This window comes from Rhinichthys klamathensis, unplaced genomic scaffold, assembly GCF_029890125.1.
Source record: "Rhinichthys klamathensis goyatoka isolate OS25496 unplaced genomic scaffold, OSU_Roscu_1.1 h1tg000325l_1, whole genome shotgun sequence".
Classification (NCBI taxonomy): domain Eukaryota; kingdom Metazoa; phylum Chordata; class Actinopteri; order Cypriniformes; family Leuciscidae; genus Rhinichthys; species Rhinichthys klamathensis.
The window spans coordinates 1,030,487-1,043,908 of NW_026606840.1; the positions used below are offsets into that span (position 1 = coordinate 1,030,487).

General features: G+C 36.8%; 1 protein-coding gene across 1 annotated transcript; it reads left to right on the forward strand.

Moving 5' to 3' along the window:
* The first annotated feature begins 5,782 nt into the window (after positions 1-5,782).
* Positions 5,783-13,030, forward strand: mmaa (metabolism of cobalamin associated A). The gene is made up of 7 exons (XM_056271806.1): positions 5,783-5,880; positions 6,663-7,085; positions 7,186-7,308; positions 8,301-8,471; positions 8,576-8,661; positions 8,992-9,141; positions 12,742-13,030. Exons 2-7 carry the CDS (start codon positions 6,692-6,694, stop codon positions 13,027-13,029), a joined length of 1,212 nt encoding a protein of 403 aa, XP_056127781.1. The 5' UTR covers positions 5,783-5,880; positions 6,663-6,691; the 3' UTR covers position 13,030.
* Positions 13,031-13,422: the final 392 nt, after the last annotated feature.

A 13,422-nucleotide genomic window follows, 5' to 3' on the forward strand; every position in this document is an offset into this window, starting at 1 on the left:
GGTGCGGAACTCGATGGAATAGTCAGATACCGAGCGGTCTCCTTGGCGAAGGTCGGCGAGCATCCTGGCGAGTCGCCTCTCTTCCCGCCACCGTTCGGTCAAATACTCGCCTCATCTCCTCAGAGAGTGCCTGGAACGAGGCGCAGCATGGATCATGGTTCTCCCACACCGCTGTTCCCCATAACGCCGCTCTTCCAGTCAGCAGCGCCAGGACAAATGCCACCTTCGATCGTTCGTTGTTGAACGTCCTGGGTTGCAGAGAAAAATGCAAGGAACATCTGGTCAAGAAGGCTCTGCAGTAGTTGGGTTCCCCCGAATAAGCCTCAGGAACAGGTAGGCGAGGTTCTGACTGGAAGGGCGGCTCCGGTGGTGTGGGCTGGACCGGCGGTGTGGGTGGCGCAGTGGGACCTCTCAGATGTTGGAGTTGCTGGGTGAGCTCGGTCACCTGCGCTACTAGAGCCAGCACCGCACGCCCTGTGTTTGAGATACTCTCTTCCTGTGCATCCATTCTCGTGATGCTGTGATGCTGCTATAAACAGACAGGGAGGATGCAATAATGCAGGTAAAAGGTATTTACTGGAAATACACAGATGGTCAGATGTAAACTGAACATACAAACACAGGGGCTGCAGGATGAACTATATAATAGTCAAATGGACTATTTTAACGATGATTTTACTACCTTTCTTGGCCTTGAAAATGATGATTTCAATGCAGTCTATGGGGGGTCAGAAAGCTCTTGGATTTCATCAAAAAATTCTCAATTTATTATCCGAAGATGAATGAAGGTCTTACGGGTTTGGAACGACATGGGGGTGAGTAATTAATGACAGAGTTTTCATTTTTGGGTGAACTAACTCTTTAACGTGTCCCAAATAGTAGTATGTTGAAATGAGTATTCCAAAGATACACTCTAATTGCTAATATCGCCCACAACCCGTTGCGCATTGGACGAGGATTAAGTTAGAACTACAAACACGAATAAATAAAACTGCAAACATGACGAATGTGCGAATAGTACCACTTGTTGGACGAAACATGCTGGCTCGTGTACTTTTAAAATGATTTAAGCCATACTAAATAAAGGCTTTGTAACTTTATCTTTCTCCTCATTGAAAACTTGACTGAGTGCCTGGGACCTGCTTTTCGTTTCTTTGGATCTTTTCCCTACCCCAAGAGCACCTATCACGGACATTATAACTTTACCTGAGCGCCTGGTTGAACCTTTTACGGTTAAGTAGAGAGGTTAGATAAAAGGGTTTGAGTGATTAATAATCAGTATATAACCTGACGAGAAGATATTTATTTAATGTTATCCACATAATATTTCATCTGCAACAGCATTGTGAACTTTTGTAAAGAAACATTTGGTCATTAACTTTTATGCAAATTACAAACACATTCTCCCCATGAAAGACCCACGACTGGCAGATCAACGTGCTACTACATTTCTCTCCGATACAGTATTAAATTAAATTAAATTGAATGTGGAGGATTTTAACTGTGACAAGATGATTGACATGGCAGTTTAAACGGTGACAGGATGAACGTAACTAAGCGACAGAGCTTCCATTAAAGACACAGTTATGACAAAGTCGAACTTGCCTTCTGCTACACACTCAAAAGTATATACTTTTTCTTCACAAAAAGTGTATATACTTTTAGGTCGTAGTAGAAGTAGGCGAATTGGGACGCAGTGCTGGTCTTGCAGTCTCTACTCATGAGCTGAGTTGAATCAGGTGTGTTAGATGAGGGAGACATTCAAAATGTGCAGTGCTGGGGATGCTCCAGGACAAGTTTGAAAACCCATGTTTGTCGTGGGGATGTTGGAGCTTATATCAGCGTTTTGGGCTGAAGGAGGGGGAAACACCTAACCTGACTACGTCAGACTTCGTACTTCCGCTCAATTTCATTTCGCTTCTGTACTCAGTCTGAGACAGCGGCCTATCTATCCGTTTTCCTCCGACCTGAAAACAGCCGGGCCAATCAACGAACAGAGGGCGGGCTGAAAGCCGTGACGTAGTCGCTAAGCGCCGAGTTTAAGATTAGGTCAGGGAAATTGAAAACGACCGCGGATATGGAGACGCGGATGCAATTCACTCTGTTGTGGAGAATATTCCCGGCATTAGCAAACTGAAGCCCGAACAAGAAGAGTGTGTATTAAACATTTTGAATGGAGGTGATGTTGTGGCCCTACTCCCTTTGGGAAAAGTTTCATTTATCAACTATTACCGATCGTCAGCGAGAAACTGGGGAGCCTTTTGACAGGTCAGTGTCTCATTTCTTTTCCAGGTCTTAAATATTGGCATGACATGCTGTAATCTTGCAATTAAGTTGCAGCATTTCCGACAGACTCGAGATGAACAAAGAGCTGTGTTTAACAGAACTAATCCTAACTTTGACAGTTGGCTGCAAATATTTTTTTGTTTCTCTCTACTGTCAAATATCAGTTTAGAGGCCCTGATTGTACCGTGGATGCGTAGATTAACTTCGCATAATCTGCAAAAGTCGTTTACAGACATGATCACTCCGGTATTTCGCTCGCATCATCAAGTGTTTACAGCAGGTTTACAGTGGAAGTTCGATCATAGATTTGAGTTCGATGCATGATGTCTGTGGTTCAATGCGGCTGTGTTGGCACATAACATACGTCATATATAAACTTATCTGATTGGCTTACGGGTAACCAATGATTTTAAACTTCAGACAAGCGCCCCCTAGCGAGAGAGAAAACACTTCTCTATTATGCCATTCCAGACTCTGTCTACGAAGCAAAGTGAAGTAGCAGAGTCTGGTATTACCAGGCTAGGAAACACCCTGATGGCATGTCAATGATGTTATTATGTCATAAAATAACACAAGACATTTATCATTTCACTATGCTTTATATTAACATTTTAATACTTTCAAAAATGTAATTTTTACCCAAATAATTTATCATTATTAAAAGAGTCTTCATTATTGGAGATCTGCCAAAGATACAAATCTTTTCTTTTCAGTAAAACTGCTTCCTTCTGGAGTTTCTCCAGTTATTCTGGGGCCATAACAGTAATCTCTGAGGCCTCCATGACCCAGTCTGCTGAGACAGCAACCACTGAATGGGCAGGGACCCCCGCGACTGAGGCTGCATAGGCTACAACAGCACGTTGGTGTTTCAAACAAAACCACTGCTTATGAAAACAAAAATTAAAACATTTTTGTCTATTTAATTAGTATTTAAAGCTGCAGTCCGTAGCTTTTTGGGGGTTAAAAATTATCCAAAATACATATTTGAGAAAATACATAACCAGCCAGTGTTCAAAACTATCTGCTTGCCTTAGCTCGATTCAAAGCGGTAAGCTTGTAATAATGTTTTTAATTCCAGTGGTACTGGTGGATTTCCGCGGGAAATTCGAGCATGGCTGCATCCCAATTCGCCTACTTATACTACGCCCTAAAAGTATGTACTCTTTTTGTGAAGAAAAAGTACATACTTTTGAGTGTGTAGCAAAAGAGTAGGCAAGCTTTGGGACATACTACTTCGTCATCTTTAACGGACAGCTCTGTCGCGTGCTTCTGTCACCGTAAACTGCCCTGTCAATCATCTAATCACAATTAAAATCCTCCATTCAATCTAATATAATTTCTTACCGTTTCGGAGAGAAATGTTGTAGCACGTTCACCTGCCAGTCGTGGGTCTTTCTTGAGGAGACTCTCCTCATGTGTTTGCAATTTCAATATAATGATGCATTTAAAAGTTAATGGCTAAACTTATCTTTACAAAAGTTCACAATGATGCAATATAATGTAGCCAACATTGAATAAATACATTTTCGTCAGGTTAGATACTGATAATTAATCACTCAAACGACCCCTTTATCTAAACCTCTCTACATAACCACCGGACTCGTGCATCCTCCATGTCTGTAGTTTTTTAACACTTTTCACTCGTCCAACGCGCGATGGGTTGTGGGCAATATCAGCCGTTAAGAGTGTGCATCGATCTGCACTTCGGATTCTGACCGGAAACAGTAGACCATCCGGGTCTCTTTGGAACACTCATTTAAACATACTACGATTTGGGACGTACTAATTCTATTTTCAAATACTATTTAGGACGGATAATATGCGAATTGGGATGCAGCACATGTCTTTGCGTGTCTTATTATGTTGGTCATACTTCCAAAAAGAATAATCTGTGATTCTGAATGCCAGTATCCACACCGGCGCGGTGACTGATAGCCTCACAGTCTCCTCAAACATTGTGTTTATCCGCACTGTGCCATGCCGAGGGTGTCGAACTACAACTCACGTAAAGTTGATAATTCCACGAATAACTGCAATTGCAGATTTCGAACAGAGATGGCGACAAAGAGGAAAAACTGCTGACTGCAGCTTTAACTATTTAATTATAGGTGTCATTTTGAGTCCATGACAATCTGTAATTAGACTATATAGCATAAAAATAATTTATCTTACTGGGTTTCTCAAATTTTAATGAATATTATTTGTCTAACAGTCCTCAAAAGTACATGATAATGTTACATTATTAGATTATTAGATTATTATTGTTTGCGTTTTTCCTCTCACGGCCACGTGAGGGCGGAAGACATCTTATGGATGCAGGATCCCAGTAGGATTGCCTGACTTAAATAATAAAAGCAGTTACAAACTAATTCAACTAAAACGTAAACTATAACAAGACAATGTTGTTCTATGTGTTTGTATGTGACAAATGATCATACATTATTATTTATTTTAATATTATTTTACATTATGTTCATTCTTAAATATGACAATTCAATCATTGGATTGATATGTAGGATTTGTTTTTAAGTAAAATGAATGATTTGGTTATTAGACTTAATTAAGGGCCATGTGTTCTAATACTAAATAAATATAAAACATCAGCCCTTTCTGCCTTCCTGCCCCCACTGCAAAGATAAAGATTTAATTTAGTCATTTATGGGCTACTGCTTATTTACCACTTAAAATACTTTTTTCACATTGTAAGCTGAGCTCCTTGTTGAATAAATCACAGCGAATACAAAGTGTTTGTAAACCATTTTTGTCAGATGTGTGTCACTGTATGCTGACATCATGCAGACTCTGATCCTTCAGCATTGCTCAAATGGAATCGAAGTGTTTACACAATACAAGCTCAGTTAGGCTATGTAGCAGTTTCTGATATTTGATAAAGTGTCTCCTGCAGTTTATTATGAAACACAGGGACATGATCATTTATTTGACTCTTTGTAAAAACAATTTTCTGTGCAGAGGTAGAGAGGTAGACAGGAGTCGTATAATCAATATGAACCATCACAGCAGCATAGCCTACACAAACTACTATTGATGCTCCTTCCACTGATGATGTTGGCTTGTAACTTTCTGGAGCATCTGATGTATTTAAATAAAAAAATATAAAAAAATACGTCAGATTAAAAGATTATTATAACCTTTTCACAACTCGAAAAAAGGCTTTTACAACCTAGTTTTTGTCGGGTTGATGAGGTTAATAATTCTAACACAGATAAAATAATAATAATAATAATAATAACATAATCGCACATTTCCATTACAAAACTCACAGCTGACTACAACTGATGTCACAAATTTTTCAAAGACAACATCATCATCCATTATGTTTATTTAAAGAAGATGGGAATATTATTAGGCTCGTTTTATTCCAAAGCGAATATGGACTTTTATTTTGAAGAGGGAAACTTTTATTTGAAAGAACATTGACGTCCCTCACTTACACGACCTCAGTGTCAACTGGTTTTGGGAAACCGAGATACATGACTAAAGATTACCATTTGTAAGCAATCTGTCCAAATGACGATAAACAGACGGTTTCAGAAAACTTGGTGATTTGATCGATGCTGTTTTCCATTCCAGATGGTCAGTTTTGTCTTGTCTGATTTCTATGATCGGTTTGAAATGTATTATGAAATGATGTGATCTATGTAAGTGGATAAGTTAACGAAGATCAGCTGCTCCGATAAAATATACCATTATATGATCTTGGTTACTACAGTTTTTCTTATCACTGTGAAATCATCACGAGCTATTGCATTTCCACATTGCCATAAGCTTTAAGAATATATCATTTTGTTGAATCTGTATAACGTTAACTAGTTATCTGTGGTGGCTACCAAATATAGCAAGCTTACTGTCTATAGTAACTATTACATTTCTCATTTCTCTTTAGTTTATGCTGTATAAATTGATCAGTAAACATTGGTCCCAAACTAGCCTAATGAGTGACTGCTTAATTTAGGCTAAATTTGCTATTCTGTTGTTTGCCATAATTGTATTTTTTTTTTGTTTATTGATAGAGAATAATAATGATAATAGAATATAATTCAATTAAGTATTTTAAACTATTTCCTATATTTGGTTACAATGTTACTGTGTATAAAAGTAGCTCATATGATATAGGCTAGTTTAAGGTTAAACACTGCCTTTCAATGACCATTTATTGGAAAAAAAAGAAGAAGAAATAAAACAACCTTTTTAAGAGTTTCAAGAGAAGAATTTCTCATTTTTTAAGAATTTTTTATGGAAATTATATTTTGCATAGACTGGTAAATTTTAATAAGTCTGTAATGTTCACCAATTGTAAAAAGGTAAGGTTTACATTTGAAAGCTATTCACATAGATATTCTTTGCTGTTTTTACAGAATGAGTTCTACTCAACAGGAAAAGGAAGATGGGTCCGACTAGAGTTTTTCCTATTCTTCATCGTGCTGCTGTTCTTTTTCCTATACACAGTACAATGGCTTTAAGACATTCCCTTTGTAAGCGTACTGCAAAACTGTGCTATGCCTCCCTCTGCACCCTCCAACAGACGAGATCTGTTTCAGCTGAGACTGCCATAAGCCATCACATTTCAAACTTGACTGACAGGGAGAAAAGACTACTGACCAAGCTTTATGATGGACTTGTCGGGGGTCAAAGGGCAGCTCTCGCGGAATCGATAACCCTTGTAGAAACCCAGCATCCGAGGAAGAAAGAGTTAGCCCAGGTTCTGCTTCAAAGAGTGCTGGCCTTTCGTCAGGAGCAGGAGAGATGCAATGGTGGAAAGCCAGCGGCCTTCAGAGTTGGTCAGTAAGGTGATGTGAACTATAGGAGTGAAATGAACCGTGTTGCTGTTTGCATGAATGCCCTCAATCCTCAATCACCTCTCTGTACGTGTGACTTCAGGACTGTCTGGTCCCCCTGGTGCTGGAAAATCTTCATTCATTGAGGTTGTTGGGAAGATGCTGACAGGAAGAGAACATAAAGTGTCCGTTCTGGCTGTGGATCCTTCCTCATGCACAACTGGAGGTGAACAGGCACTCACATGTCTGAAAAACATTTACCTACAGATGATGGTGCCAGTTTTCGATTGGTGCTATAGATATTTGCTTGTTTAATCTGCACAAACTCAGTACATACATTTCTAAGTCACTTTAGTAATTTAAAATGTAAAACAACTTTTTTCTATTTAATTTATTCCTGTGGTGGCATAGCTGAATTTTCAGAAGTCATTACTCCAGTCTTCAGTGTCACATGATCCTTCAGAAATCATTTTTCTATGCTAATTTGGTGCTCAAGAAATACTTCTTATTATTGTTAATGTTGAAAACAGTTGTTATTTATGAATTAATTATCGCATTAAATTAATTAAAAAAAAGTAAAGTTGAATGTTATATTTTTAAACCAAAGTAAAGTATCTAAACTAAACTACCAGTCTTCAGTGTCACATGATCCTTCAGTAATCATTCTAATATGCTGATTTATTATCAATGTTGGAAATATTGGACAGGATTCTTTGAGTAAAAAAGAACAGCACTTATTTTAAATAGAAATCTTTTCTAACAATATACACTACCATTCAAAAGTTTGGGGTTCAGTCATTTGTTTTCTTTCTTTAATTTTTTTTAAATCATATTATGGATAAACAATGTTCTTTTTAACTTTTTATCCATCAATGAATTCTAAAAAAAGTATCACAGGTACCAAAAAAATATTAAGCAGCACAACTGTTTCCAACATTGATAATAACTGAGTATCAAAACAGCATATTAGAATGATTTCTGAAGGATCATATAACTGAAGACTGATTAAAATTCAGCTTTGCATCACAGAAATAAATTAAATTTTAAAATCTATTAATATAGAAAACCTTTATTTTAAATTGTAATAATATTTCACAATATTAATGTTGTTTTCTATATGTTGATCTAATAAATGCAGATAAGTGACTTTCTTCAAAAACATTAAAAATAGTAATGTTTCCAAACTTTTATTCTATTCCTTGCTAACCTTTAATGCAGGTTCACTGATGGGAGACAAAACACGAATGACAGAACTCTCCAGAGACATGAGCGCTTACATCCGACCATCTCCCACATCAGGAACCCTCGGTGGTGTGACGAGAACCACCAACGAAGCCATAGTCCTCTGTGAGGGTGCAGGCTATGACATTGTATTAGTGGAGACCGTAGGTAAGCCTTTGTTCCAGGTTTTCATGGTATTTTCAGTTTTGAGAAAAGCTAATCTTAAAAACAATGGTGTATGCAATGTAACTTAAGTTTAAATGTTTACACAGGTGTTGGTCAGTCTGAGTTTGCTGTGGCTGACATGGTGGATATGTTTGTGCTGCTGATCCCACCAGCAGGGGGCGATGAACTACAGGTATACACACTTCCTTTACTTGATCCCTTTTGCCATCATTTTAAATGTTAATATATATATATATATATATTTTTTTTTTTATTAAATTACATTTTAATACATTCTTAGTGTTATTTATAGACCTGGGTAAATATTCTAAAATGTTTTTTCTTTTAAATTAATAAAATCTTAATACTCAATTCAATTGGCATTTTATAAAAAGAATTGGAGTCAAAAAAGTTAGAGAACCACTGCCATTGAACATTATCGGAGTTATCTAAACTGATTGTTTTATATTATAGGCGATTCTTATATTTTAAAGAAATTTGATTAAATTCTATTTTCAAAAAGGGAATCAAAAGAGGAATTATTGAGATGGCTGACTTGGTGGTGGTTACAAAATCAGATGGTGAATTGGTTGCTCCCGCACGGAAAATACAGGCAGAATACACAAGTGCCCTGAAGTTACTTCGAAAGAAGTCCAAAGTCTGGAAACCGAAGGTGTGTGACTTTATAATCATGCTTTGCATTCATATCTTGCGTATATACTACAAAAAAAACAAAAACAATTGTAATTAATTTATTGTAATTAAATATAAGATGACCATCATATCTGCAAGTCTTGGTTTTGGTGTATACTAAAATAGTTTTTTTTTAATGCTTGAACGTTCAAAAAATAAAAGTGTTTTCACATTACATTGTTGCAGCACCCCTCTTCCCAGTCTGTTACACTCTGTTTATTTCCCATCTCTATGAAGCCCCTCCTTCCGAAAAGCGCAATGTGCTCTTATTGGTCGGCTGGACCAGTGTGTTGTGATTGGTCAACCGCTTTGAGCGTGTTTCTGAAATGTCACGGCCCTTACCACAACGAGTTTCAACACACTACTAACATAACTCCACCAGGCCTCTCCACTTTTTTTCTTTTTTTTTTGCGTATACCTTGGGTGGGAATTATTTATTTGATGACGTGTACGTTCCCGGAAGAAAACTTAAGACTACAATGAAGGCATGTCAGGGAGTTCAGAAATGTGCTTACTGGTATAGAGAATAACTCCATTTGAAGTGGACTTTGTGCTTTGTAAATTTACAGACCTTTTTCATGCTCAACAGCAATTTTACACAAAAATAAAGTAGAAATTTAAAAAAAGAAATGAAATTCCTCTTTAAAGAAAATGGCCATTAAAGATTTTTTCGAATATTTGTTTTAGTTAATTTCAGAATAAACAGCCAGCATTAAGGAAAAATTTGGAAAAATTCACATGTACTCTACAGTTCAAAAGTTTCAGGCTCAATAATAATGATAATAATGCTTGAATTCATTAAGGATGTAATTGATCAAAAGTGTCAGTAAAAACCTTTACCTTGTTGCTAAATATTTCAGTTAAAAAATAAAAAACTGTTTAACTTTCTATTCATTAAATAATCCTGAAAAAATGAATCAGGGTTTTTTCTTTATCTTGTAGACACATTCTTTTTGGGGTGTATATTAATGACAAGAATCTAATCAAATTAGGTTTTTATATTAACCTCCTTTTATTTATTGGAAAGTTTTATATCCATAAATTAAAATATGCAAAGAGTAAACCCCGCTTTGACATCTTCAAACAAGAACTGAAGTTGAACTTAAATACAATTTCAACGTCTGTAAATAAGAAAGCTATAAAAACATCTAGAATTTGTACCATGTTTAATATTCTTTCATAATATGCTTTTCTTTTTTTCTTCTTTTTTTCTTTCTCTTGGCAAATAATTTTCAATAGATAAACCAGGCGTCTTTATATTATTTTTCTTGTTAACTATTGAAGTATAACTTGTTTATTGTCTGAAAGATTGTCTGTGTTTGTATCTTACGTTTGTAAAAAATTAGCAATTAAAAAAAAAAAATGGTATCAGGGTTTCCACAAAAATATTAAGCAACTATATTAAACTCTTGTCAACAATGAGAAATGTTTCTTGAGCAACAAATCATCATATTAGAATGATTTCTGAAGGATCACGTGACACTGAAGTCTGGAGTAATGAGGCTGAAAATTCAGCTTTGCCATCACAAGAATAAATAAAACTTTAAAATATATTAAAATAAAATAGTTATTTTAAAATGTTATAATATTTCACAATTTTAGTGTTTTAACTGTATTTAAATCTAATAATTGCAGATTTTGGTGAACATAAGAGGCTTCTTTCAAAATCATTAAAAATCTTACAGACCCCAAACTATTAAATAGTAGTGTATACAGCCCTGCCTTTATTTGATCACTTTTCCTTCTTCACCTCCCTCCCATATAAGAATGACTCGCATGTAAATGCATTTTATTTATATATCTTCATTCTCTGTTCAAAAGAGAATGAAGATAAAGAGAAACGGTTATCATCATTTATAACCGTTGCGTACGCACAAAGCAGGCCCTGAAAGAGGCGTACGCCACTTCCGACACATAAGTTGTGATTTATAAAAACAAACTTGACGGGAAAATTTGCGCACCTGCATGCAAACTCTAACCCATGCGTACGAACGTTTTGGAGATGGAGCAGTTTGGCGACACCGATGGTGAGCTGGAGTTAAATTTCTTTTTGGTAATTTTTAGACAGAAAATCTAAAGAAAATTATACATATACAGAAAGATAATACAAATATAATTTCACTCACCAAGCCTATCACGTTGAAGCAAATATCCATCCCTTCTTAAATGTCCGCGCCAGCGAGCGGTTGGGCCGTTTAGTAAAACTGACGCATATATAGCCTATCTAACGGCAGATTAAGTAAAACCGTAAATCTTCATTACGAGTTCTAATCATAAATACAGTGCATGTTCACAATAAAAGTTTAAATAAATAAAAGAATGATTTAAACTATGTTTTACTTCTGATATAAACATTTAATATTACATTTATGATTAAATATGCCATTCTCTAATGGAGTTAAACACTTAAACTACATGAAATCATTACTGAGAAGTTACAAAAAAAAAAATTCAATAAATAGAAATATTTGTTGTGGATGCGATGCTTTTGAACACTTTTCCTGTGGCATGCTGTGTTTTAATGTTTTAACCACAGAGATAATTGCTTATCATGATAATAGCAGATTGTCTGAGAAAATAGTTTTGTGGAAATAATGCACAACAAGGCCTATCTGTCTCAGTTAAAAGTATAAATCAATTAAAAATACTATTTGGCCAGTGGAAAAGATTGAGAAAAACTTTCTCTGAAATGTATTTTACACTATTTGATTTATTTATTCAAAAACAAGGCAAGGATAGGCTACTAAATGATTTTTATTACTGTAATGTGACGGCACATCCGTATCTCATATTGTCCTAATGTCTTGTACCGTTAAACATGTTATCACGTGGAAGAAGAATCATATACAAATGATATGCAGATGAGGATATGCATAGTAAAACTAGGCGTTGTAAACTAGGCGTCGAGACGCATATGCGCACAATCTTCCGCTGACTGGGATTTATAAAGTGAATTCTGCGCAGGTTCTGGCGTACGCACGTTTTTTTATAAGTCTGAATTTTTTTGGGACTTTCGGGTGCACGTAGGCTACACTTTTAGTAAGGATCCTACGCACAGTTTTATAAATGAGACCCCTGGCCAGTGGAGTAGTCTGTTTTCATTTCCCATCATGCTCTGCTCTGCCTTGTCAAGTCTTTCCTCTTTGTCCCCTCACCCCCAGTATTACTTCTACCCAGAGGGCACAGAGCCAGCATAGGCAGCCCTTTGAATGGCCAAATGCTGCCTCATGCATTTGACTGATTAGAGGCCACCCACATGGATGAGAACCGCTAAAGCCTTTGTTTCCTCTGAGCAGCATGATTTCTAAACTTCATCCCTGTACTAGGGGATGCGACAGTCATATTGATTTTTTCCACCCTCCTAAAGGTCGTATATAGGTCTTTCACTGAAACAAGGATGGAGTGACGTGTGTGGGCGAACACCCTTTACATTTCTGCATTGTGGCTGCTCATATGTAAAGCAACTGCCTGCTTCCGTTCTCTCACTTTCTTCCTCTGCTTTTTATTTTTATCTTTCCATTTAGTCTAAAGTTAACCACACCAACACATTTTATACTCTCTCTTTCCCATGTGTGGTCAGGTGGTCCGCATATCTTCTCAGACAGGGCAGGGTGTGCCTGAGCTGTGGGACACCATGCTACAGTTCCGGGATGCAATGCTGAGCAGCGGGGAGCTCCGAGCCCGACGGCAAACTCAGCAGAAGGTGTGGTTGTGGAATCTGATTCAGGAGAACGCTCTACGCCACTTCCAGCAGCATTCAGCGGTGCGTGCCGAGCTCCCGGAGCTAGAACGAAGGGTCACGTGTGGAGATATCTCACCCGGTCTTGCTGCTGACCTCCTTCTGAAAGTCTTCTCCACCACAATGTAATGGAAGGCCCATCCGTGTGAAAACTATAAGACGAGGTGTATTGGAAAGGAAATGATTGAGTCTTGCAACCTTTGATTTCTAATTATTGTGTTTCACCTGGTTTTTAAAGGATTTTAATAACTGATGACATTTGATAATTATTGTAGGCGAGATAATACACTGACAATGAACAATGGTTATCTCGCAAAGGTGGGGAAATTGTATTTAAAGCAAAAGAAATGAAATGATTAAGAATTATTACTCCCTATGACCTGAAATCTGTTACTTTTACAGCACTCAACAATAAAAGAGTATTTTCTTCTGACCCATTTGCGACATTTGGAAGTGAATTTTTATTTGATTTTTACTTGCCTGCAATCATTTACACTGATCGCATAAAATACAATTATTAGA

What these genes read in the sequence shown, in the direction of transcription:
- mmaa (XM_056271806.1), top strand. Translation starts at nt 6,692, where the DNA reads ATGGGTCCGACTAGAGTTTTTCCTATTCTTCATCGTGCTGCTGTTCTT. An exon ending in TGTATTAGTGGAGACCGTAG is followed by an intron (nt 8,472 to 8,575) that starts GTAAGCCTTTGT and finishes ATGTTTACACAG; the next exon opens with GTGTTGGTCAGTCTGAGTTT. An exon ending in CCAAAGTCTGGAAACCGAAG is followed by an intron (nt 9,142 to 12,741) that starts GTGTGTGACTTT and finishes ATGTGTGGTCAG; the next exon opens with GTGGTCCGCATATCTTCTCA.